This window comes from Phalangium opilio, unplaced genomic scaffold (assembly GCF_054372755.1).
Source record: "Phalangium opilio isolate 3A_F unplaced genomic scaffold, DU_Popi_V2 ptg000053l_1, whole genome shotgun sequence".
Taxonomy (NCBI): Eukaryota; Metazoa; Arthropoda; class Arachnida; order Opiliones; family Phalangiidae; genus Phalangium; species Phalangium opilio.
Genome location: NW_028324172.1, coordinates 5608398 through 5636211, shown reverse-complemented (window position 1 = coordinate 5636211; position 27814 = coordinate 5608398). Strand labels below are relative to the sequence as shown.

The window sequence follows — 27814 nt, the reverse complement described above, 5'->3', positions numbered from 1 at the left end:
CTTCAGTCAACTGGAAAAACTCTTATCGTATTGTTTTTTAGACTTGGGTAAACCAAGTCCTTTTTATATAATATCTGTTCCTTCAGTCTTTATTTGTATTAATCTATCATAAAATTGCCTGGACCAGTTTAAAAATTAAATCGGAGGGGCGTTAGTGGTCCACGGGACCACTAAAAAAATTCAAGGGTAACCAGAGTCCAGACATTATCTCAACTATTTTAATTACCCACTTCTTTAGTTTAGCAGACGACGCGCCCTGGTCAATGGTCATGGACCAGTTTATTTATTCCAGGCCAGGAGGGTTGCTGGCCCAGTGTCCAGTTTTAAAAATATCCTTATTTCCCACCCTGGCTTCCATAGCTTGTGAAGCCAAAGCGTGATCGAGTGGGCTGTGGTTATAGTAAGGAAGGCAAGAATGAGTACCAGTCAAGGCTAGGAGTCTATATCCGTGGAGTAGAATTTTTAAACTGGTACCTCCTGAATTTTCATAAAAGTTCTCTCCGGATTTCGAATAAAAAACTGGTTCGAGCAATTAATAAACTGGTTCGAGCAATTAATAAACTGGTTCGAGCAATTAATAAACTGGTTCGAGCAATTAATAAACTGGTTCGAGCAATTAATAAACTGGTTTGGACCTGTGCTATTTCCAAGACTGGTCACTATCCCGAAAATTAATCAAAACATCTACTGTAGAATATTAACCACCGTACCACCATTACTATTTTATGGCTAATCTGTGCATCCCGGGAATCTGTTTAAAAAACTAGACGACACTGGATGCTCTGTAGCTAAGATCTCGTCCTTAAGAATAAGAAAATCCTAAAATTTGAAGCCATCCATGATCCATCTATCCTTCAAGCTTTTACAATCACCCATTGCATAGACTCACTCAATAGTCTGCCTAAGTAAGGCACCTTAAGCCTTGCTTGAAACCAGAAATACATGAACCGAAATTATCTACGAGGCTTTTTTTCGCCACAGGCAATGTCTCCGAGTGAATGGGGAGGGAGTCTAGAAGGAAGCTTAGTAAATTTTACCCTCCCGCGGCAGCGGAAAAAATATTTTTGGAATCATGGGTTATTTCGTTGCCATGGTGACAGCCAAACAATTTTTCTTCTTTCTTTAAAATCGTCGTGACGTCGTCTGCAAACCTAGGCCTAGTGGTTAGTGGTGCACTGGTTGGTTGGTGGTTAGTTTTCAATTATGCTAAACGTGGAAGAATTAATAACTTACTTAAAAAACCTTTCAAGAAAATTTATTTCTCAAAAAAGAGGGTTTTTTGGATTATTAGCAGAGGATAGGATAATTAAATACTTAGAAGAACTTCTTCAAATTTATAAAAGTTTGTGTGAGAAATTTAGGCCAACTACGCGGCTGCCTGGAAAAAAGAGAAGACCAAAGAAAAATGAAGACCCAAGTGATGGAACACAAATGAATGCTAAATGTGATAATTCAAAAATTAAAAGTAACAAAGCAATGGCAGAATTGACAGTCAATTACTTCAATGACGCAAGAAATGTAAGACTTGATATGTTGGAAACTTCTGGTCACGATGAAGCTATGCTTATTAATATTCTAACATCTGAAACGCTTACATTTTGTAAAATTGCCGAAAAATTTCCTAACAAACTCAAAGCAGATGTGATTGTTGAACCAAAAGATGATGATCAAAACTACTTCATAAATCTAGTTGCTGAACCAGATTCTGCCCTTTATAGGCTTTAATTTTTTTAGCCAATCAGTGATCAAAAAATGTCGTAGGTATTTGTACCACAATATCTTTACGTCTAAATATAATTACTTCAATTACTTCTTCTTAACTATGTGATAAATAATACACAAATGTAATATTTTAGATTCATTTAAGAAAAATACGCATATAAGTTCAAATTTACTGTTAACATTATTCAACATGGGGGAGAAACCGCGCCGCAGCGCGCCGCTGGGGGTGAAATGGTTAAATACTACTACCCCGACTATAAAACCTTCACTCTTTCACCATTCTGACTCAGTATTCTTCAAATCTCTTAATTATGGAAGACTCCTTTTACGTCACTTTGCCCAGTAATGCGTCTATGGACGATTTCCCCGAGAACAACCAATCATCTTTTAAGGTGAAGTTACCACAACCTATTAAACTCTTATCAAACTGGAAGGTTGGTTTGGCTGAAGTGGTTTTACCACCAGTTTGGGATAATGTTACTCAGGGTTATGATAGATTTTTAACCATGGCACCCTCTATCGACGATGATGCTAATTGGTTTACTTACAAGTTAGAAATACCACCAGGTGATTATGAGTGCAAAAGAACGAAAAAAGGTCATACGGTTAAATATTCTTTACATAAAACTATAATTGATATCCTGCGCGATCAAATAAAACCCAAATATAGAGATTTATTGCAAATGAAGGTGGATCGCCATCCGAATGTCGTTGGTCGAAAATCGGAAGAAAGGTTTCTTTTGATGAATATACACCCGGATGTGCAAGTAAGAATCCCGGAAGGACCTCTCTCTCTCGTGCTAGAGTTTCGAGAGAAAAATTTCGTCTCGGGTCTGTACGTTTCTCGGTTCCCCTTATCGCGTCACGCCAAAACTTTATCCATTTCTTACAAGGATAATTATATCGAAATAAGGTCCAGAAAAAAGGATTTCAAAGCCGTAAATCTACAAAGAACGGGAAGCGTAGACGATGAAGATGACAATCCGATTAATGCACCCAAAACTGTCGATGACGAGCTCAAAGCGATTGATATTAACGTAATACCGATTAGAAATAGAGGTCTTAGAGAAAAAGATGTAGCTCTTAACGATGCCAAAGGTGAGGAAGATCTACCTGATGATCATCCCTCTAATGATCAACCAGCTAAAGAGGGTGATACGTTTAAGGATGAATTACTTGACGATCAGCCTATGATGGATTCCAGCGACGACGATTTGCCAAATGATCAAGCCATCAAGCCAAAGATTAATCAATTGACGCATATCATACCCGCGGGTGTTTATCATGATATTGAAGATATTTTAAGAGCTATGAAAAAAACAATTCCCGATGCTTATAGAGAAAAATTTAGATTTTTCGTTAATGAAGACCAAACCGTTACTATTTGGTGCGACAAAGGGTATAGCCTGGCTTTTCCCACTGGTTTTCCGGGTCTTGGTTTAATGTTAGGCTTCGCGAAGAGTCAACTCGGGGTTCAGCTGAAAGATCATACTACCGGAGAATACATTGCGGATTTAAACAGAGGTATCGAAGCCCTGTTCGTGTATACGAATATTATTCAATACCAATTTGTGGGTGACGTCGCTGCTCCTCTTTTACGAATCGTTGCTAGACCGGATAACGCTGACAAGAAAACGTTCATTCAAACGTTTACTAATATTGATTACTATCCGCTAAGACTTAACGAACTAGAAATTATCGAGGTAGAAATAAAAACCGACGCAAATTTACACGTACCATTTAAACTAGGTAAGACTATCCTCAAGCTACATTTCGTAAAAGATGGTTCAAAGGGATAGTTATCTACAGTATTACCTGCAGCAATCAGGTACTGGCAGCTTTCCAGTATTTTCTGGACCTGTTTTCCAACGCGGGAGGGGTCTTGGAAATTTATTTCGCAAGCTAATTAAATTCATTACACCAATTGTAAAACCCGTGGCTAAGGCCGTCGGACGCGAGGCTTTAGGTATTGGTACCAGAATGTATACCGATATCCAGTCTGGAGAAGACCCGAAAAAGGCTTTTAAAAAGAATCTAAAACTAGCTGGAGGTAATCTTTTACATAAAGCTGGTGATCACGTAGCTAGTTCGCAGTTCGGTTCTGGTGCTCGTCGAAAAAGGAAAAGAAATTCACAAGGCGGAGCTAAAAAGAAAAGTAAACGCGTTAAGAAGAATCGCACTAAGAGAGATTTTCTACCATAATCAAAAACCATGGAGGTGAGAGAGGGGATGCGTAACGAGCTAGACATTTTTGAAATTCCAACGGAAAACAGCAATGTCATATCATCTACCGAAGTAACCTATCAACCGATTAGCGCGATTACAGACTCTGGACCGATAACCTTTTACGTTAAATCGAACGAAGAAGAGTATATGGATCTTGCCGAGACAAAGCTTAAAGTCAAAGCTAGAATTCTTCACGAAGAAGGAACGGTACTCGAACCTAACGAGGTTAACGTTGGACCAGTCAATCTGTTTTTATTCTCCCTATTCAGTCAAATCGATGTTTTGGCTCAAAATACACCGACTCAAGCATCGAGCAACTGCGCTCAATACGGACCGCTTATTGAAACAGTTTTAAGTTGTTCCGAAGATGCTAAAAAATCTCAACTCGGTTTACAATGTTATTACAAAGACTCGCCAACTTCCCCGGACGAAATGTTTACTCAACAAAACAAAACAAATGAAAACGGAATGTTGAAAAGAGCCGCTAGAACAAAATTATCAAATCAAATTGAAATGATTGGGCATTTACCGGCAGATTTATTTCGTACGAATAAGTACATGCTTCCTGGAGTTGACCTTATGATTCGACTTTTCCGATCTCCTAAACATTTCCCTATTATTTCCAAAGTACCCAATAAGACGTACCATGTTGTTATTGATGAAGCTGTTCTCATAGCTAAATTGGTTAAGGTACGCCCTGAAATTCTTTTGGCTCACGCTAAAGTTTTAGAGCAATACCCAGCTCGATATCCGATTAAGCAAACGGTTATTAAACATTTCCCAATATCTAAAGGCGAAGTCGATTGCACTAGGGAAAATGTTTTCATTGGGAGAATGCCCGATCTTATGATAGTTTTCTTCGTACCCACGAACGCTTTCAACGGTACGTTAGATACCAATCCTTACCATCTCACTCATAATGATTTGAGACATATGTCGGTCGCTATTGGCTCGACAAATTTTCCAGACATTCCTTTCGAACCCAACTTTGACAAAAGACAATATACCAGAGAATATGCCTCACTGTTCGACGTGTTAGATATACTAGGTAAAAACAAAGGCAATTATATTTCTTACGAAGACTATGGTAACGGTTATACCATATTCGCGTACGATTTAACAGCTGCCGGCGATTGTCAAGGTGATTTTATCAAGCCCCCTAAGCAGGGAAATCTTCGTTTTAGTATGAAGTTTCCTAAACCACTTAACACCAACACCACTTGCGTAATTTATGCTGTATTTAACAAAGAGCTCTACGTGACCAGAGACAGAAGCGTTATTTATCCACTTGATTAAAACACAGATGTCAGCATCTAATTAAGAAAATAGCGACTATAAATGGAAAAATATCTCGACCAACTCTTCATTAATCTTCAAGATGTTCGTCAGTCACAATCTTTCCAGCGATCTGGAGATCGTAGTAAGGAATATCGTCGATCCTTACGTTACCATTCGAAGACGAGACAACGACTCGGAAGTTTCGTTTCATCATTCTATTTGGAACGATCTTTGGAAGGTGCAACCCGAAATTGATTCTCACTTCGATGGGGAATCTGAAAGGTTTCACACTTGGATGAGTAAAGATAATATTCTGCTAGAGTGTCTCACCGTTGGAAAGGAAAAGCAGTTGGAACTTAGACAATACGTTCGCGGCGCGAATCATAACTATCACATTATGTACTCTTCCGCTCGCGGATTCTCCCTGAATCAAGAATCGTGGAAAAGTTTAAAGTCTTTGAAAAGTACCATCGATCGCGAAGTCAAAGTTTTACTCGACGCTAAGGATGTTATGAAAAGGATCGTTTTGGAAAAATTGACGAATATACTTTATTCAATTACCATCAAATGCGAAAACAGTTGTTGTCATCACAAGTTAGCTCACGATATTTCCTGTGGAGCCGATAATATCAACTGGTGTCAAGCGGTGGAACAGAATATCGAACAAGCGCTTCCGCGGATGAATTACGACGAGGTTTTGGTCTAATTTTACGAAGAAATGGATGGAACGAAATTAGAAGACGTGTACATCCTTTAAAGCGATATTATTAATAATTTAACCAATTTGAAAAATATGATTGTTTACGGATAAATGTTCTGAATAAAGAAATATAAATTTGACCTGATTGAAAGTTATTTACTCATTTTCCACACCAATGTCGAGACTCGATGAGTTGGCGAAAGTTTATTACAATCTCTCTCACCCGGCTGGGTTAGGAAGTATATAGAAATTACAAAATAGTGTTAAAGGAATTTCGAAAAAGGAGACTAGAAATTGGTTGTTAGCTCAGAATACCTACATAACTCACCGACCTAGAAAACTCAAATTCCCCAGAAATCAAGTCTATGTAACTTCTAAAGATGAACAATGGATGTGCGATCTTATGGATTTCAACCGGTTTAAGCGGTATAATAATAAAAAACGCTACGTATTAACTATCATCGACGTGTTATCGCGCTTCGCTTGGGCTGTCCCTCTTCGAGATAAAAAACCGGAAAGTATTGTTAAAGCTTTCTCTAGTATTTTTAAATCTCGCAAACCTTCCAAACTCACTTTCGATCAAGGCGGAGAATTTGTAAATAAAAGGTTTGACAATTTTTTAAAGAAACACAACGTCAGTTCATTCGCTTTAGTAAATGATACAAAAGCGTCCTTAGTAGAGAGATTCAATGCTACACTGTCGTCAAAGATATACAAATACTTTACCAGAAGCGGGAAGTATGATTACGTTAAAGTTTTGCCAAACTTGGTTAAAAGTTACAATTCGAGCGTCCATTCGACAACTGGTTTTAAACCAAAAGATGTTAATATCAATAACGAGCATTTAGTTTGGTTTAGATTATACGGAGATAAGAAGAAGGGAAAGAAACCCGCTCTCAAACCAGGCATGATAGTTAAATTAGCAACTTCGAAAACTAGATTCGAAAAGGGAGGAACTGCCAACTGGACCAAAGAGAATTTCATCATAGATAAAGTCCTGCATCGGAGTCCTCCAGCCTACAACGTTAAAGATGGTCAAGGTGTATCAATCAGAGGCGCTTTTTACGAACCGCAATTATTACAAGTGAGGCCATGAATACGCAACAACTCTCCGAAGTCTTGCACTGCGATCCTCGAACTTCACCATTTTTTATCGGTGTTTTTCCTTCGGACAAGCTACCACCACCCCCTCTAGAGAAAAATGTTTATCTTTTCGTCGTTAATACTTCACCTTCTTATATCGCCGATGGACACTGGGTTGCTTTCTTCGTCAACCGAGAAAGAGCGGAATTCTTTTGCTCCTTTGGAAGGAATCCTACCCATTACGGATTTGATTTGACCCCCTACGCTTCAGAATGGATCTACAACGATTGTGTAATTCAGCCTATCGATAGCGATTTTTGCGGTTTGCATACTTTAATGTACTGTTTCGCCAAATGCGAGGGTTACAGTATGAAAGAAATAATCCAATTACTTTATAAGAAAAACCTTTATTATAACGATAGCATATCATTGTTAAATTTGTGTACACATTTGTTAAATCACGAGTTTCGATATTGTAATGAATAAAATCAAAATTCTAGCCATTTGTTGGGTTTTTTTCCTTTCTCTCGCCTTAATTCATACGGGGATCTCTTGACAGTCCTTGGTGTTTTTATCTCTTTCAGAACAGGAGACGATTTTACTGCTTCTAGAGATGGATTTGAAAGCTTAATTTTCTTTTTCTTCATCTTTTGAGAACGTCGAACTTGATAATTACTTCCAATGGTCTTTTTAACTAACACAATTTTTTTTCGAGGTTTCGTTTTGACAATTACTGGAACCGGTGGTTCGTACGATTGTCCGGTATATTGGTGAGATTTTAGATAGCTTGATGAAGGCATGGGTGTTGACGATACAGGCGTTGGTTGAGGAGCTATTCTAACTTCGGGAGGTTCAACCAAGTTTTTCATTGTAAGGTATTGTTGAAGAGATTTTAGATATTGTCTGGCTTTATCATCAGGATTCCCAGGTTGGTTGAGAATGGTGGTAATTTCATTATCCAACGAATAAACCTGTTTTTCAACATCGGTCATAATCGAGGACGCCGGAACTAGAATCATTTTCTTCATTCTCCACCGGTTATAGCTGACAAAAGAGTTGGAATTATAGCACCAATCAGGCTAGGTAGAAAAAAATCCTCCAGTCTGCTTGTACAACAACTGTCGAACCTGATTTGGGCTACGGCGTTTATTAGATAGCGATTTTATAATTTTTTCGTACCGCCTCAAATTTCTTTTCTTGCTTTAAGGAAGAGCGATGGCGTTTCTTTTCAAGTTGTAACATATAGTGCAAATAGATTTTAACTGATCTTTGCTAGATAACGATATTAAAGTTTTCCTTTGTTGAGGATTAATATCTCTCAGTAGTTTAAGGTAAGGATAATGTTTCCGAAATGACTTGGATGGCATCTTTCACTACAATAAATTGAATCTCCACCAGGGACTTTGTTTTAAAAAACTATTTATTATTCCACAAAAAAATATCATGCTTCCTTCATTGGGAAGTGCATTGTTCTTAATCTCAAATAGTCGTCGCAAGTTTGGCGCAAATCGCAAATTATGTAACTATACGGTTTGTCAGATGTAGCCATTTCATACGCTTTTGACATTATTTTTTTACCCGGAAATATCTGTCTTTCCAAGTGGGAAATCTGACTCCGAGACCTTAAATTTTTAAATATTACAAAATAAGAAGTATTCAAACTTATAACTCTAGATTCCTTCCCCATCGAGAATAGATTATGAGTAATTAAAATTAAACTTAAATTTAAATGATGACAGCCAACCTTAAAAAGGTAAGAAATGAACGAACTAGCATTAGCAACAGGGGCTAAATCGTCCAACACTAGCAGGTTATTAACTTTGGGGTTAAAGAAATCCGTATCATCAGGCGGCAATCCTTCCAGGAATTCAATTTCTGGTATTTCTTTGCGTATTTCGTGAAACTTTTCTTGAAATAGAGAGTAGCAATATACGATCCTGTGAGGGGGTGGGTCTTTCATTTTTTGACGATTTTTCAATAACTCCAAAACAAAATTCGTCTTTCCGCTCATAGATGCGCCTGAAACAATCATTTGAAAGGGTGCTACGAATTTCAACCGACAGGACATTGTCGACTATGATTCTTTTAATTTTCGTTCAAAAATTGGTTTCAAAAGGGTGTTCAAAAGAAATACTCTATCTTTAAATCGCGCGGCGGTGTACAGCCACTCGTTCCTTCGATCTTCGCTATCGGGTAGCCAATGAACTTTAACAATGTGATGAAAGGTAACTCGCTTCTTCTTCTTGGCAATAACTTGCTTCTTCTTCTTGGCAATACCCAAAGGGTAATGTAGTAAAGTCATCTAGAAGAATCCTTTTAGAGAAGGTGACTCCAAATTGTTTTTTTAAGTTTCCTAAGAGTAAAGTTAAGTCCCGCTTGCGTCGAACAACGTTAAACGGGATATCTACCGTATACCGTTTTTCTGGATTTTGTAAGGAGTCTACCATAGATTCAAAATTTATAATTTTTTCATTTTCGCGAGAAAGCGTGATACCTTTCGACTTCACCACGCATTGATTGTCTGATGTTTTATAAGCGTACGATTTTTGTCCTGTACTAACAAATTCTGTTATATGCGAAGCGCCTATTTCTGATTTCCACTCTCCCAAACTACTTCCTTCGGGAGGGATCCAATCATCTTTCCCTCCTTCTAAAAATATGGCACCATCAGTATCGATATAAAGCAAACGTTTCCCAAGCTTGTGAATAACGTTAAATAGCTCTATTCGAGCGTAGGTTGTGATAAAACCTCCAATAACAGGACTGCCATTTCGTAAAGAAGGAACGAAAGGTTTCTTATGTTTGTAAGTTAGCAAAGCCAATGAATCGTTCAGAGGTCGAATATCTTCCAGATCTTTAGTCTCATCGGTTAATATAGCCACTAGTTCTTCGTATTTATCTATAATAACAGTCTTTCCTCTGTCCAGATTTTGACACATTTTACCGAAAAGCGAGTTTAACGTTAGCTTGCAAATATTCCTTAAAGCTGGATTGTTAGTCACTTCTTCGATTGATATCGAGATGCCTTCTTTTTCGTAAATGGATTGTAAATAATCCTTTTTCTGACTTTCAGTCTCTACATTGTCAGGCCAACCGCTATTACAAATTTTCAATTTCAAAAACTTGTCAATGTAATCCCCAAACAATCCAGAACTTTGGTTTTTCACGTATCTGAATCGCTCAGGGTAATGCCAAACTTCGGATATAGAAATCAGCTCGTAACCGAATTCCATTGCCAAATAAATTTCGGGAGTATTGAACACACCTTCGAATATACGCTGCTCTCTCGAATGCTGACAAGGGCTTGATAAGCTTTTTTCTGCGCAGGTGCAACATAGACTAAACCATAATTTTGAATTAGATTTAAATGCAAGAATCGGAATGTATAGTTTTTTGGGGCCTAAAACCTTGCATTTTAACACGCCAAAATATTTATCTTTTTCTAAACTACAATTTCGCGTAAATATAGTAGGGTGCCCTTTTGGGAAGTCTTTAAATTTCATGACGAAACTATAAAGACTGCAGACGTCTCGATACAGTATCTTTTCACCCGGTTGACAGATATGCAACAATTTGAAGTTTTCTACCCTACCCCCGACAATCATTTCTCTCGATCCTATAGAAGAAGGAAATGATACGGTATCGCAATAAGATTTATCTTCCTTATGGTTTCGAAGATATTTTTCAAAATCGCAACTCCACATGGTTTTAAATTCAGCATTCGGAGAGGCGTTTTTGATGTATTCTTCAATGTCTAGAGTTCTTTCGTATAACGCTTTGTTGGTTTTTCCAAGAAATGAATTGAAGCTAGACTGCTTTGTGTGTCTAACGCATCCGTGAAAAAAATCATTATGATATTGGAGAATAATTTCAGGATCGGGACAATAAGCATCGACTGGGAACTTTCCAAAGTATTTTTCACCCTGGATAGAAAAAGTAGTTTGGAAATTTACATTCCTTTGTTTAGCCTCGAGGGAGATCCATTTCATAGCTTCACGATTTTGATTTTGATGTTGGTATAGGTACCCATTTTGCGGCACGATAGCTAAAGCGTATTCTTTCAAGTATGTGTCAAGGAAAAAACGTAGACAAGCACCCAAAATGGATATAGCGTTCATATTGAAAGGGTCGAAATTGGTAGCTTTTAGAAAAAGATTTTTAAATTTAACCATCGCTTCCTTTAAAACGGAAACATCTATTTGACAGTATTCCTCCAGCTCCTTGTTCATATCGTACTCGGTCTTACGCTTTTCTTCGTACCAAATTTCGAATTCTTCATAATCATTAGTCTTCATTTTTTCAGGTTGAAAATAAGATTTGTCAGGCAATTTTCCCTTATAATTCATCGTGTCGTGAGTCAAGAATATATACGGGAAAAACTTTTTCTTACATTCCCCCAGTTCAAAGGTTTTATTCAAAGATCTAAGAGAGCCTGCGATGAAATTCATCGAGTCCAAAAACTTGATATTTTGGTTTTTGATGAAAACAGCTAAAGCACGGCTGCCGTTGAAAATTACTTGAGGTTTAATAAAGTAGTGATTAACTAAAGTGTTTAAAATCCAATACGAGTCGAAACGGGAACCGTTATGAGAAAAAATGACGTAGTTCTCAAATCGCGGTTTAATTTTTTTCATTCTTTTGGTATCGTGCTGAACAAACGATTCCTCTGTTTGAAACAAGTAGTCCAAGTACTGTTTACAGCAATCTTGCCCTTTGAAAGTCTTAAATTCGTATGTTTCGTCATCCATCTCCATAGCACTGACAAGTAGGATGGCTACATGTTCTTTAGACTCGGATACGTAGCTTTCGCAATCGAAAATCCATATTTCATCGGAGGATATTTTTCTTTTAAAGGCATAACGTAACACTGGTTCTTTTCATGCACAATCAAGCACTGCTTACATCTTTTTTCGCATTCGTGAATGCTATTGTTCAGGGTTTCAATTTGTTGACCGCATTGCTGACAACGTTTTAGTCGATCGCAAGTACCATTCGAAATATGCAACGATAAACACTCATTACCTTTAAAATAACGATTGCAAGATTTACACCTGATAACCTGAATTTCTTTAATCTCATGGAAGACGTTAAGTGATGAACATCTTTTACAATTTAATTCACCCTGCGAACAATGGTGGGCCTTTTTTTCGCTAGACTTATAAAAAACAACAAGGCACTTGGAACAATAAGTTTCGCCGCCAAACATTCTCGAAATACTCTTTATCGCTACAGCGTGGTTTCGTAAAAGCAAAATAAAAATTTGTTTTCTACTCCATGGTCCAACATAGTACTTTTGAAAGTTATCTTCCGCGTAGTATACAATAATTTGATATTGTCCTTGCAAATAATTTTGAAACCTTTGAATACCCGCTAAATTTACTGGACCGGGTAGTACACGAGCGTATGTAATCAGTTTAAGAGCTTCCACCTTCTGCAATGAACTCGTGGAGCTTTTCATTTTAACGAAATAGGTATAAAGATCCGATCGCTCTTCCGATTTACAACATCTCAAATCCGCCAAAACCTTCCCAACCACTAACGTTCTAGCAAAACAAAGATCGTCGCTATTTTGGAGAGTGATAAAATTTTTGTCAGCTTTAACAAAGTTCTATTTCTAACGCTTTTTCGGTTGGAAAGCCCCGATATCTCAAAATCGCAGTCAAGGAAAACAACATCAAATCTTAAAGAACTATCTAAAATAAAGCCCCTTCTCGCTTGTGCTACGTGTTCAATTGTAGCCAAAACGCGTTCGCTAGTTAGCGAACTTAACGCCATTAATTTTAGATTTATAGGAGATTCGAGCTCCTCGGATTGAATGCATAAGCGAACTCTATCGTACGTTGGGTATTCATTTTTGATTTCCTTTAAAACACAATCGAGAATGTTTTGCAAATCTTCGTACATTTGCGTTAATCTAATTTCGTCCGTGTTTTCGATATCAACGCGAAAATTAACCTGGTTACACTTGTATTTTCTAGAAGTATTAACTGAAAGTTTCTCTATCTTGTAAAGATGTTTATAGTCTCGAGTGGCTTCGTTTATCGAAACCATTCTGGGTAATGCGAAATATTAAATGCGCTCGAAAAAAAACAACGTAAGATTAAATATTAAAAACCGTCACCATTTACCTATAATATTATTAATACGAAAAATTATCTGGTAATACAAAAAAAGTATTTAGTCGTGCGTTTTTGCCTTTTTAGCTTTGACGATATTTAAGATTTTCTTATGGGGATTTTCTTTTATCTTTTCTCCGAGCTTTTTCATTAAAATTAGAATACCTTTTAAATCATTTTCGCTCAAATCGCCTATGTACTGTACGCGCTTTGAAGGCGCTGTCCAAACATCCTGCTTGGCACACCGTTTTAAATCTTTATATTTAGTAGCTTTAATATCAAGGTAATATTCACCCTTTTTCTGCGGTATTTTAACAACCGAAGCGCATTGGTTAGAGCTTCAAGTATATACACTTTCTAAACCACCTTCGTCATCCACGCAACTAACTTCAAAACAGTCATCATCGGAAGATTCATACTTTTCATTGTCTAAAGATAAATATTCAGACTTGACAGAGCGTTTTCTCTTGCTAGAATCCATTTGATTTTCTTCCTTTCTTGATCCAAACGCGGTAAAGACTTGATCCACTCGAAGTGAAGATTGATGTAGGAATGGATTTTGGGTGTTATCCATACCAGCTTTTATACACCATTTTTTTCATGCCCCATTTTCGGTATTATGAAATTTGATTTCATAAAATGGTTACCATAAATTTAAGAACAGAGAATAGACAATAGAGGGAATTACCGTCATAATTACCTGAAATACCATGCCAAGGTAAATTGCGGAATATATGTCAAGGAGAAAATTCTTGCATAAATTTATGCCATGATGAAATACCAAAGAAGTACAAAACAATTTCAAGAAAAAATTAATTAATTCTATACCATGATAAATTTCGTGTCTTTGAGTAATTATGTTGAAAAATTAAACACGACTTGCGAAAATCATTTTAAAATTATTAAGCAAGAAATGCTAAGATTTTTTAAGATAATATACAGATTAATATAAATTGAACAACGCTACACCCATTTGAGAAGAAATTTATCTGGTTAGGCGTTATTTAAATCAACACCCTGTTCCAAATAAAAAAAATTGTTAACATAATAACAAGGGGCAAAATTTAACCTCGCATATCTCCAGAATCGGATTAAAAAGGTAAATAACAGTATATTTTACGTTGGAAAGATTTAGTTTAATGAGTAATAAACTGTACAACTGGTTCAAGGTTAACTTACCCGAAAATCAGCATGGCTTTGTCAGGGGTCGATCTGTTGAAACTAATCTCCTAAGTATTCTTGAATATATGGCTCCCGAAATAGATGATAGAGGACAGGTGGACATCCTATATGTAGACCTATCAAAAGCGTTTGATAGAGTATCCCACCGTGTTCTACTTCAAAAACTTAATTTTTACGGCCTAACGGGAAAACTATTGGCCTGGATTGAAAGCTACTTAAGGGACAGGAAAAACACATTAAAAATCAACGGAGAAATATCGAAAACAAGCTATGGAGTTACTTGTGGCGTTCCTCAAGGTTCTTCCCTAGGTCCGTTACTATTCAACATATACACCTCCGATATACCCTTGCAGATCCAGGACTCCAGAATTTACATGTTTGCCGACGATAACAAATTATGTAATTACATTCGCAACGAAGAACACTGTGGAAAACTAAAAACTGCCCTAATGAACCTTCAGAAATGGTCTACCATAAATAATATACCTATAAACGAGGATAAAACGTATGTAGTGTCTTACACCCGCAAGAAAAATAAAATTATTTATCCCTACAAACTGAACGGAAAAACACTCAAGAGAGAAAAGAACATACGCGACTTAGGAGTCTTGTTTGATGAGCGATTCCATTTCATAAGCCAAGTTGAAAACACCTCAAAAAGCTGTTTAAGAACTCTCTGTTTAGCACTCAAATACGCTAAGGATATAAACTCACCCACATGTTTTAAAAGATTGTACTCAACTTTAGTGAGACCGAAGCTCTTATTCGGTGCCCTAGTATATAGTAGCTGTAGCCAATACCAGATATCTAAGCTCGAGCGTATCCAGAAGAAATTCGCTAAATTTTACCATCAATACTTTAGCATCAAAACCCCGTTTAAGTACGAAACAGTTATTAAGACATTAAAAATGGACTCAATAAGGGACATCTTAATAAAACTAGACATACTTTTTCTAAAAAAATTAATTCACAACGCTATTGACTGTAAAGAAATCAATCTAAATATCCCAAATCAGAAGACAAGAATTAAAAATTAACAAATTTTTAAACCACAATTGTCTACAATATACCCTATGAGCCGGATAATGAGAAATTTTAATATTCATGGAAACAATGTTGACATTTTCAATGATAAGAAGTTAAACGTGTAAAAATAGACCTTACTTAACATGAACCAAAATGAGCATAGTTTTAACTTTTAAACCCCCTAATAATTTAAAACCACACAAACGACGTATCATTATACCGATTGTCCCCGCGTGCAAATACTTGAAGGTCACACCTACGCTGTACTGTTTATTTGCACGAAATAAAAGCTTTATTATTATTTTTTATTTTTTATAAATACCCCAAGAAATCATAGTTAAGTCACTCATTCCTCACTGAGATTTTCCCCAGGATCAACGCAATGATTTTCTACCTCATTGCGGTAATAATCAGCGCGAGTAAAATCGTTTTGGCAGTCTTTCTTGGTGCTGTTTTTCTTAGTAAGCCCCACTATATAATATTTTAATCACTACATTTGAGTAAAATGTTCGGAGAAGAATTAATATGGGTTTACAGGTAATCCACATTCATAACAAAGTTTGGAGAAAACTACAGTGACTTCTTGGTGCCTTGTACCCGGATCGGTTAGCCCACAGTCTTGAATGCGTTATTTTAATCAGTACATTTGAGTAAAATGTCCGGAGAAAAATAAATATCCAGGACTGTGGGTTTACGTACAGAATGCAAAAACACTCACTGTGGCTTTCGAATTCATTCTCCAGCGCGGTAGAGTAAGTAATGTTATTGAGAATTATATTATAGACTACTTGAACTTAAATCTCGTCTCTTTTACAGAGCTTTCGCTATAAAAGTTCCGTGGCGCGTTGAAATTCCTGTTTGGAGACATTGGAACTCTACATATACGGTAAACCAAACTTCTTAACTATATTAATCTAATCTATTGTGTTCCGAAAAAACGCTTAGACGAACGTTAAATTAATTAATAAGTTTGGTATACAGAAAAAACACTCACCGTGGCTTTCGAATTCAATCTCCAGCGAGTAAGTAATGATAATATTGAGAGTTATATTATAAACTAGTTGTACAACTTTTTTTTCTCCCTCTCTCACTCTTATATAGCCCGCCCGCCCTACACCTCCGCGACGGCTAAACTGGTTTGGATGACTTTCGCTTTCTCTCCGAGAGAGCGCGTGGGAGGATATTTCGGTTTAAAAGAAAATTCTTGAAACCATGTATAAATTATCAATAAAAAAATGTTTTATTTTTACAAAATTACTTATTTGATTTCGGTACAGAGTAAAAATTCATACGGGTGACATATTTATAATACTCGTGACTTAAACAAAATAACGATTCGGCTAACCAATACGGTAACAAAATTACTTTCTTTAATATCTCGTAGATGATGCGACAAATAAATAATAATGGCGAAAAAAATACGAGTAGAAAATATATATCATTTGTTAGCAAGGCTATTACGAATGATATAGGGATAGTAATCGGCATTAACAATACCAAAAACACCGCGATAGGATACTTTGACGGTGTGTTTAAAAGCATAATTACTATAACACCCACGGATATTAATACAAGCTCAAAACAAAAATAAATTGGAGCGTCTGGTGAACCTTTCATCTTGTCCTGTTTTATCGATGAAATGAGGCTTTTCACCAAAATCCGTCATTTATAGTCAGGAAAAATATCTACCCCGGGGAGGTGGGCTCGCTAACACGACACTTGTTAATTTTGGGGGCGTGGTTGTTTACTTTTCTCTTAAAGTACAGGGTTTAACTACTATCCACTGGTATGATTATTCCCTGTAGTAAAAGCTACACTTCTCTCGGTACATCGGGTTTGTCTTCGGCTTTTAAAATTGTCGTGAAGTCTTCTAACGGCAAGAATATTGCAACATACAACTTGGATTTATTGCAACTTCCTGTTGAAGCACAAAATGCCCTTCACCGGAAGATATTCCTTGAAAACCTCGAAAGATGTGCTCTAGTAAAGCACGTAGTCGAGAGCGTTATGAGAATTTTGACAAGACTTAAAATTCTTTGCTCAGAAAATGCTTTGAAAATATCGACATTCACTTCCAGATGGAGCTGGTGATAAAGTGATCGGATCTAGATATGGAAGTCTTTTGAACCAATTCATTAATCGCACGGAAAACTCTCATAAAAGCATAAAATCAAGAGTTAGGTGTGTTGCAAAGTCATCTAGTGCTGTCACGAAACACATAGATGCTGAAACTTTTGGGGTAAGTATTCAAGTCAATCGTAGTGTTTCGACCCCCGACAGCAATGGCAGTGTGGATTTTGCACACCTACGGTTTCAAAAAGAAGTTATGCTCGCTGACAACAAATTGTTGAAAAGAATGTTCCAAGAGACTGCCTACAACGATGAAGTCTCCAAACTATTTAAGAAGAATTACGCTTTCCAGCGTCTTGATATTACCGATGGCAAAGGAACACTGTACTTGAAAGATGAGCTTCTATATCTTTTTAAAGAGCAAGGGTTTTTTGCGCACGCAGGACTTCTTGGATTCAATATTATGCATCAAATAGTTGTCTCATTGGAGAAGGAACTAGAAACCCACATTACTCTCTTCAAGCAACAGAACAAAAAATCTACTTTATTGAAAAATATTCTAACTTTATTGTCTGAATCTTCAGATGTTGAATCTGAAACTAGAATTCTCTTTTGTTTCATCGTTGAGTATTTGAACGAAAATTTTTCCTAGATTTTTCTCATAAGCCCAGTGAGAAAATAGAACATTAATATGGCTTCTAGATTGTTAAATGCAAGTTAAAGAAATCGCTGTGAAAGAAGGGTCCAGAATGGGTTATTCTTGATTTTGGCTCGAAGCAGTTAAATTCCAAAATAATATTTTGTGACATTTTTAATGAAAGTCGTATTTCCTAGGTTAATGAGAGTTTTGCCGATATAGAAAGTAGAGAGGAATTTCCAAGTCACCCATGCGTTGTCGCTTTTGGTATGTACATTTTAACTTCTGTAAATTGCTATTGGGCAAGAAACTGGATGATGTAAAAATATACATGAATATTATAAATTGTGGTAATTTAAGGAAATTTATGTGAATTTTGTCTTCAGGATCTAACCTTTTAACCGCTACAGAATTTGCTATTGGAATTGATAGACGAGTGCTCTATAGTTGTTTGGCGAGTTTTTCTGTCTGCTATTGCTTTAATGTTTGGAGCTTATTACGTTTTTTACATCAGTATCCAGGTTAATTGTCTGTATCCTTGGAGTACATCCAGAGGTGTGTCACTGTGCATATATTTTGTGTGCTGACTGAGCATGGTCTGGCATTGCATCGTGAATATTGAACAAATAAGTATTTAAACTAAATTTCGATGAGGCGAGCCTTTGTAGCTCAGATTGTTAGAGCATTAGGAGGTGACCAAAGGTCGGTGGTTCAAATCCACTCTGGGGTGTTAAGAAATTTTCACCTCAGAGTTCCGTGGTAAACTGCTAATGGGGCTAATTCCATGTTAAACAACTTTTGACATGAATTTTTATATCAAAGCTATAGTTTTTTTTGAGATAATTATTAATCAGGATTAAACATTGTTTCAACAATTTCCCATAACCTATTAATAATAAGCTAAGCTTTCTAAATTACTTTCCACTATATTCTGTCTTCAAAATGACAAACATAAGCTTCGCGGGAAAGACGATTCGCTGAAAATCGTAATGAATATCGATTTCTCCCAATACGCAGGTTGAAATTAGTGGGCATTGACAAGGCACGTAACGACATGATTAAATATAACATAACAACTTTTACAGATGAGTTCGATATATGGCAGTCCGCAATAATACTTAGGGTATGAATACTTCATCTAGCAAATTTTTGTTCAACACGAAATAATATATATAATTTTCTTTGAATAGATTACAGACGCAGTTGCGTTAACCTTTTTTCCACAAATTTCACTTTTGAAGCATTATCACTTGTCACCAGCAATGCAAACAGTGTCCTTTTTTATGTTAACGTGTGTCAAAGATAAAGGAAATCAGGCTGAAAGTCGTCTGGCGGTAAAAGGCTTCAACGGAAAAATATGGTTGACCATGATTTCCTGTTTGATCTTAATGGCGCTAGCAACGTCATTTCTCAAATATATCAAATCAACTAAGATGAATTCTCTACGCCGCGTCATCTATGATAATGCTTGGAAATACGTCTCGGGTCTCCTCGAAAACTGTTAAGCTCATTTGCATTTGTTTAAGTTGCGCGCAAGAATTTCCAGATTGGAAAACGTTTTAGCACTTTCGTTCTGGTCCCAGTGTAAACAAGTTTTCTAATTCCGATTCAGATTCTGATGATGTCGGTGATGGAACTGCGGCGAGAATTATATTGTTGGGCTTTTTTTCTTCAAATGTTATTCGGGATTATTGAGCGGCGAGCTATTAATATCCAAGGCTCAAAAACTCAACAGTATCTATGATGTCCTAGGACAGCCTCGATTAACACCAATAATGTTGACAACTTCAAAAATTTATTTTATAATAATAAAAGGAGTAATACAATGGCAGAAATAACTGCCAACAACCAATATGCAACTGTAATAGTGATGCACTCAAAATTTGGGCTAATTTGATTTTTAAAATATCAATTACCGATAGTAAACCACTTGATATTTAACTAGGGTAGTCATTTTCCGTTAAACGTTTAAGTTTATAATCGGATAAAAGTAAAAAAATAAGACGCTTAAACTTTGTGTATACGTAGATCTAGGTTCCATTCAAAAATAGAAATAACGTTGGTAATGTTTGTGGAGACACGACAAGCCATACCTAACGAACGGATATACTCTGTGAAAACTGCAGCCTATATGCTGCCTGAGTCATCGCAGATTGACGATTTTTCGCCCATGTCAGTGGTCTTTCTGTTACGGGCCTTCATCGTCTACTTAAGCGGCATTTCGATTGCAATAGTGGTCGCCATTTGCGAAGCCTCGACCACTATATTCTATTTATTACGCTAACATATGTGACACTTTTTCACGTCAATAGAATGTGTTTCAAGAACATAATACGTAAATAATCACACATGAAATATTTGCAATTTTCGATTTTCATCTTGTAAACCCAGATTCAATAAAGATTAAATGGCACTAATCCTCTAGACGGAGACCCTGGTAATACGAAAATGTGTAATGTAAATTACAGCCTACTGAATTACGTGCTCACACCGTGTATATGTATAAATACTTATGTATTATGGACTCTCATCTGTTAACCTTCTACCAGGCATTTCGTTCGGGCGCCAAATCAGCAGAGAAAAAATGTCTTACAAAACCCCCCACCCCTACTTTTCTTATTTTTTCTCTCTGCGCATGGGCGACATTTCTAACCCACCATTCAGGATTCTCCCTGAGCTATAGTCCTCGTTCCCCACCTGACCTATAGCTACATCTCACTCTATTTAGACACGCCTCACATCCCTGGGTGTATCGCATATCTCCTTTTCCTTGTGATTTCTTGGGGCAACTTGGGGTTTGGAAAATTATATTTTCTGCAAAGTGTTCACAATGTCAATTATGTTAATCGCTTGGTTTGATATAATTATGAGAAATTTTGGTAAGGCGTTAGAAAATAACCTTCGACATTAAAGGCGCAAAGGCTTAAGCGTGTTTGGTGGTTTTAGAACGCCGTGCTTATTTTATTTCTCACAAACACAATTATTTTTGCCATTAAAGTTAGGGGCGGAGAGTGTTGACTGTATATTTTTGAATATATAGGCCTAATAACGCAATTGCATATTTCTCTCAGTGTTTCTCTATATTTGTACTCACCTGAAAATAGAAATATGACGATGCCAATGTTATGGATAATTGCGAGAAATTTCGCCAACTGTTTTCAAAATGCGTGATAGTTTCTAATTTATATGTAAGTAAGTTATAGCTTTTTCAGTAACTGTGTTCTGTTTTTCGCAATCGACTAGATTTTACTTAAACAATTTGCATTATAAATTTTTTATAAGTACTGAGATAGTGCCACTGGAAGTTAAGTAATAATTTCAGGTAGCCTAACATTATATCTTAAAAGGACGGCCTTTTTCTAAATATAAAAGGAAAAATATTAAAACAAAATAAATTATCTCTTAGTACAAAATAAATAGCATTTAATTAGTCTTAAAAATAATCAAGGACTGCTGCACCATCCGTCATTGGTTCAGTAGCGTCTGCTAAACCGAACCTACCTTTCTCTCAGCCTGTAAGAATTAAACCAATCCAGTAGGGGTAAGTGTTTCGATTTAGCAGAGGCCACTGAACCAATGGCGGATGGCGCAGTAGTCCTTGATTATTTTTAAGACGACTCAAATACTAATTCTTTTGTAATAAGAGATCTTTTTATTAATATTTTTCCTTTTATACATAGAAGGGTATAATGTTTGTTACCTGAAAGTTTCCTTTAATCGCTCCATTCGTGTTGTTAAATGGCCTGACACGAAAAACCTAAGGCATATGTCAGAAACTCGTTCCTACAAAATATGTATTAAGAAAATTAATATTTAACGAGACGGTGTACGGTATTGAGTAAGGCTATGAAAACTACAAGGAGCCTTAACAATTGAGATGAATTTCGTAGAGAAACAATGTGTGAAAATCAGACGCTTACCGTAGCCGCCAATGACGTAAGCACCTTAAATTTAGGTTAATTTTTCCAAAGTTCCCTTGTTTAGTAATGTGTTTCAAATCCATTTCATGGCAACAGCACATAGCCTTCCGATTTCGGACCAAGAAAGACGGGAATCGCAAATTTAGCGGACGTGAATTCAATATCTTGCAAATTTTGTCCAAAATCCTATTTTTCAAGTATCCAAATTGCTTTTACGTGGAATTTTGAAATTGCACTTTCCTGGCGTTTAGGATATTTTATCCATAAAGCCTTTCGACCTTTTTCATTCAACATATTCAGTTTTGTTTTGCACCTGAAATTCCCCTGTTTATATAATATTTATTGCGTTATTGTTCATATATTGTGTATTCGATGTAGATTTGAAATTGTAACTCCTGAAGATGGCCAGTGGGGAGTGTGTAATCTAAGGGCCAATCATTGCACTGGACTGGAAAGATAAGTATCTTTATTCGACTCGTGGGTAAGCTAATAATGCCAGATATTTCGATAGTTTATCTTGCCTTATCTTTCGTACATCCTTCCTCTAAATTTCTAATTCCACCACCATGATTATTGTTTAGCTGTTACAGTTCTAGATTATAGTGACTTGCTAATGGCTTGAGATATTTTAACGATTTGGGAAGTTTCATTTTCCTTCGATTTAATTTTTAACTTAGATTTTAACGCTTTAATCATTGGTACTTTCACAGGAATCTAGAATGGCACTTTCAACATTAACTTTATCGCTGGATCGCAAACCATTTGTTGATTTTTCATATCCGTATTTCCAAGATGCAGTGACGTTTGTTACTAAAGCACCCAGCGTTAACAGAGTGACCAATACGTTCTTTCTATTTGAACCTTTGAAAACTGAAGTATTATCCCATTAAGTTAAGGATCAATTCTTATTATAAATAAATTTTTCTTTCTGGCAGGTTTGGATATTAATTTTTTCATTCTTGGCGACGATAATTTTGCTAATCAAATTTGCAACTTGGTCGTCCAAGGAAAATAACGTTTTCTGGATTATTGTGAAAATAACATTACGTCAAGGTTAGAATATCAATCATGAGTAACAAGTTATTCGAAAAAGAATAGTCTTCATTAGAAGTTTCTCTTTTAATTCGAAAGAGCGTAAATGATTCGATCAATTACTTTTTATTGCGTGTTTTGGCCTATTTTCAAAGCAATTGGCGTGTTATGGTAGAAAATTCAAATTATCGTGTAGTGCCACTGTGCACCCTCTTATCGGTTTACTTTATCCAAGGAGAATGTATAAGAGAGGAGACTCTGAGTCAGACAAAAGGCACGTAGCACCCCGTTTCTAAAACGGTTCTGTGCCGTTCCCCGGTTACCATGGTTACCGCTACCCCCACCCCTCACGGCAAGAGAGTGTACGATCTGGCGCATGCGTTCATGCCTCCTTGCTCTAACCTCATGAGTTTGTTTATAATTTTAAATAACCCTCATTTCCAACCACAATCACGTGACGCATGGCTTAACCAACGGCATGCGCGTCACTGTATGCGGTATCTGCCTCGTTTTTTAACATCCCCCTTTCCAGAACAAGTCTGTTGTAAATCCTCCTTGCTTCATCACTTGTATCTTCTTTATTATTGTAGATGAACGCGTAATTCCTATTTGAAATATTCCTTATTTTTAACACCCGTTCGATTAACAAAAGAAAATTTTCTCTGACATTCTGTTTAAAATAAGGAATTCAAAGTACCGAAGATCAATGGCAATCAACGAGTTTGATCCTTCTCATTAGCACTATTTTATTTTTCGGAACTTTGGAATCTTTCTACGGCTCTTACTTGACTTCGACTACGAGTTTGTCTCCCGTCACTTTACCAATTGACAACTTCGAACAAATGGCTCAATTAATCAAATCACAAGGTTACGTTGTCAATTCGGTAGAAGGCAGCGCTCTCCAGTACAGTATTATGGTATGATATAGCAGAGTGCAGGAAAATTTGTATGTTATCAATTCAAATCACCCTTTAAATTTAGACTTCCGACATCGACTATTTTAACTTATTCGCTAATTCGTCTGAAAAAGGCGATTTCAAATTACCAAAAACGCCAAAGGAAGGGTTAAATTTAGTTTTACAAAAATCGTACGGTTTTATTATGCCAAAAGACACTCTGGAATCCACCATCTTGCACATGGGATTGCCACCCGCAGCCTTTCACTTTGCCAATGAGAATCTATTCGTCGATCAAATTGCCGCCGCTTTTCATAAATCGTTACCGTGCAAAGATGAAATCGATAAATGGTGTGATCTTATTGCACTTTCATTTTCTTTGCCTTTACTTGAACTAACCTTGTTTTTAGGTTAAGTATTTTATCGTGTTCAGGATTGATACAAAAATGGGAATCCGACGATTCAGGATTTTTATCGACGAATAAAAATGAAACGGAAATTAAAAGGAGTGACGAAACAAATTACATCAAAATGGACGATCTCAAATTATTATTTTACATTTTAGCAGCGGGATAGATTTGCTCAAGCGCCTTACTTCTCCAAACGATTGTAAGGTGGCGCCTGCTTAAGATTTCTCTGCATACACTCTGATGAAGTTAAGTCCGCTATTGACGGTTCATTTACTGAATATTTTGATCGGAAAATGTAAGACGTGTTGTGCGCAGACGCGAATGACGTTGCTATTTTTTGACCACCAATGGAAAAATGGCTTCGCTTTTATAACAACGCGGCATAAGTGCTCCGAAATTAAAAAAATAGATTTGTCATATATGTGGCATTAAATTAACAAATGTTACGGATAAATCCATTTAGGGTTACAACAAACCTGACACGTGTACGTATTGAACTCCCTCTCCATCCAAATCCATCATGTGACACTCAATTTTTAGTGTCAGAAATGCAAAAAAAATTAAAGCATCCTGTGTTGCTAAACGTCAAAAGCTCAATATATTGTAAATAACTGAAATGAAAAATGTTTTTTTTTCTTAGCAATTTTCAATATCGTTCGGGGCAATTATAGTTCCGAAAAATTCGCCAGGAATGGCAATGTTTTGAATAATTACGAGAAATTTCGCAAGCGTGGCAATTTTCTCATTTATACGCTAGAAGCCAAGCTCTCGCTCAATGGACTATTCCATTAATTACTTGCAAAGAAGCCAACAAACGGACTGGAGGCTGCCCTCTTAATTTAAATCCCTGGCACCAAGAATCAACGCCATCAGACGTCGCTAGTCGACTCGCGCTGAGTCCTCTAGCGATGCTTCTTGGCACCAGGGAAATAATGCCCAGTGGCGTTTGCTTCTCTTCTGGAATTAATGGAATAGTCAATAAGGTGAGACGCATACACCTCCTAAAACGTGTTCTTTGTTTCTCAACGGACTCGATGTTTTTCATGAAAACTCGATTTTATAATATTGAAGCAGGGACTTTCCAACGAATACCAGAACTAAAATAAGTTAAATAACGTCTCCACTTTGGTGTGCCATCAAAGAGAGTATAGGGGAGGAGTGGAAAGAGGGGCAAAACTTGTCACTCTTTTCTACCGCGCATCTTCAATGCGCAGTACCGAGGCATTTCCGTTTGAGACATTAAATGGTATGTAGGTGGCGCGACTGAGCCGGAAGCTCCCTCGTACCGCTAGGATTCAGCTCGCGCAACGTCGTTATTGATGTTAATTTCTTATGGTCAGGGATACTGTTCAAACTTGTATATTTTTCTCGCACTTCAGTTAAACCCATTTTCTTGTCCTTAAGCGGATGAAAGTCAAAGTTAAACTCCCCCAATATTTCATTACACGAAATAGACTTGCGAAATGGCGTGACGCGAAAAAACATCAATGCAGATTTTTTCGAATCCAAGGAAGGGTAAATAGTGCGCATTACTGATAAATCCTGCGCTATTTCTTATTGCGCTTCACAGTAAAAATATATCACTAGCCTGTACAATTGTTAAGGCTAAAATGTGTGAAAATCAGACGCTGACAGTTGCCGCCATTGAAGTAAGAACCTTTAAGATTTTATTTTCTGATACGTTTAATTGTTTCTCAAGTATTTTAATTACATTTTATGGCCATAGCATAGATGCTTTAAACTTTCGAGAGAGCATGACGGAAATCTCGAATAGCTTTTATCAAATTACAGGACCGTCTGTATTTAGCTCTGTTAGCCTCAGTTGGCTTAGATTTAAAAAGTTTGTATAAAGTTCTTTTCACATTAGCAAGGTGAACAATATCACCGGAAATCCATGGCTGCCGAAATCTCTTTGAATATACCGTCCTTGAAGGAACACTGTCCTTAAAACAATGGTGATGTAAGCAGAGTGGCGCAGTGGAAGCGTGCTGGGCCCATAACCCAGAGGTCCGTGGAGCGAAACCACGCTCTGCTAAATTAATGCATAATAGAATTTGCTATTATGATATCAGTTATTTTTCCATACAATAGTGATGTAAACAGAGTGGCGCAGCGGAAGCGTGCTGGGACCATAACCCAGGGTCCGTGGATCGAAACCACGCTCTGCTAAATTAATGCATAATAGGATTTGCTATTATGATATCAGTTATTTTTTCTTTTAATGGTGATGTAAGCAGAGTGGCGCAGTGGAAGCGTGCTGGGCCCATAACCCAGAGGTCAGTGGATCGAAACCACGCTCTGCTAAATTAATGCAAAATAGAATTTGCTATTTTGATATCAGTTATTTTTTTAAAAGAATGGTCATGTAAGCAGATTGGCGCAGTGGAAGCGTGCTCTGCCCATAACCTAGTGGTCAAAGGATCGAAACCACGCTCTGCTAAATTAATGCAAAATAGAATTTGCTATTATGATATCAGTTATTTTTTCATACAATGGTGATGTTATCGGAGTGGCGCAGTAGAAGCGTGCTGGGCCGATAACCCAGAGGTCCGTGGATCGAAACCACGCTCTGCTAAAGTAATGCAAAAGACAACTTGCTATTTTGATATCAGTTACTTTTTTCATACATTGGTGATGTAAGCAGAGTGGCGCAGTGGAAGCGTGCTGGGCCGATAACCCAGAGGTTTGTGGATCGAAACCACGCTCTGCTAAATTAATGCAAAATAGAATTTGCTATTTTGATATCAGTTATTTTTTTAAAAGAATGGTCATGTAAGCAGATTGGCGCAGTGGAAGCGTGCTCTGCCCATAACCTAGTGGTCAAATGATCGAAACCACGCTCTGCTAAATTAATGCAAAAGATAACTTGCTATTTTGATATCAGTTATTTTTTCATACAATGGTGATGTTATCAGAGTGGCGCTGTGGAAGCGTGCTGGGCCCATAACCCAGAGGTCAGTGGATCGAAACCACGCTCTGCTAAATTAATGCAAAAGAGAACTTGCTATTTTGATATCAGTTAGTTTGTTCAAACAATGGTGATGTAAGCATGGTGGCGCAGTAGAAGCGTGCTGGGCCGATAACCCAGAGGTCCGTGGATCGAAACCACGCTCTGCTAAAGTAATGCAAAAGACAACTTGCTATTTTGATATCAGTTACTTTTTTCATACATTGGTGATGTAAGCAGAGTGGCGCAGTGGAAGCGTGCTGGACCGATAACCCAGAGGTTTGTGGATCGAAACCACGCTCTGCTAAATTAATGCAAAATAGAATTTGCTATTTTGATATCAGTTATTTTTTTAAAAGAATGGTCATGTAAGCAGATTGGCGCAGTGGAAGCGTGCTCTGCCCATAACCTAGTGGTCAAATGATCGAAACCACGCTCTGCTAAATTAATGCAAAAGATAACTTGCTATTTTGATATAAGTTATTTTGTTCCTGCAATAGTGATGCAATCAGAGTGGCGCAGTGGAAGCGTGCTGGGCTCATAACCCAGAGGTCCGTGGATCGAAACCA

General features: G+C 37.0%; 3 protein-coding genes across 3 annotated transcripts; 2 read left to right on the top strand and 1 right to left on the bottom strand.

The window, feature by feature from the left end:
- The first annotated feature begins 3933 nt into the window (after window positions 1-3933).
- LOC149673248 (uncharacterized protein F54H12.2-like) lies at window positions 3934-5244 on the top strand. Its single transcript, XM_089840243.1, has one exon. It carries the CDS (start codon window positions 3934-3936, stop codon window positions 5242-5244), a length of 1311 nt encoding a protein of 436 aa, XP_089696369.1.
- A 3972-nt stretch (window positions 5245-9216) lies between these two features.
- On the bottom strand, window positions 9217-11757 carry LOC149673247 (uncharacterized). Its single transcript, XM_089840242.1, has one exon. It carries the CDS (start codon window positions 11755-11757, stop codon window positions 9217-9219), a length of 2541 nt encoding a protein of 846 aa, XP_089696368.1.
- A 10180-nt stretch (window positions 11758-21937) lies between these two features.
- LOC149673246 (ionotropic receptor coreceptor Ir76b-like) lies at window positions 21938-24464 on the top strand. Its single transcript, XM_089840241.1, has 6 exons — window positions 21938-21976; window positions 22671-22835; window positions 22896-23013; window positions 23677-23909; window positions 23974-24239; window positions 24299-24464. The coding sequence occupies exons 1-6, from the start codon at window positions 21938-21940 to the stop codon at window positions 24462-24464; spliced, it is 987 nt and encodes a 328-aa protein (XP_089696367.1).
- The last annotated feature ends 3350 nt before the right edge of the window (window positions 24465-27814 follow it).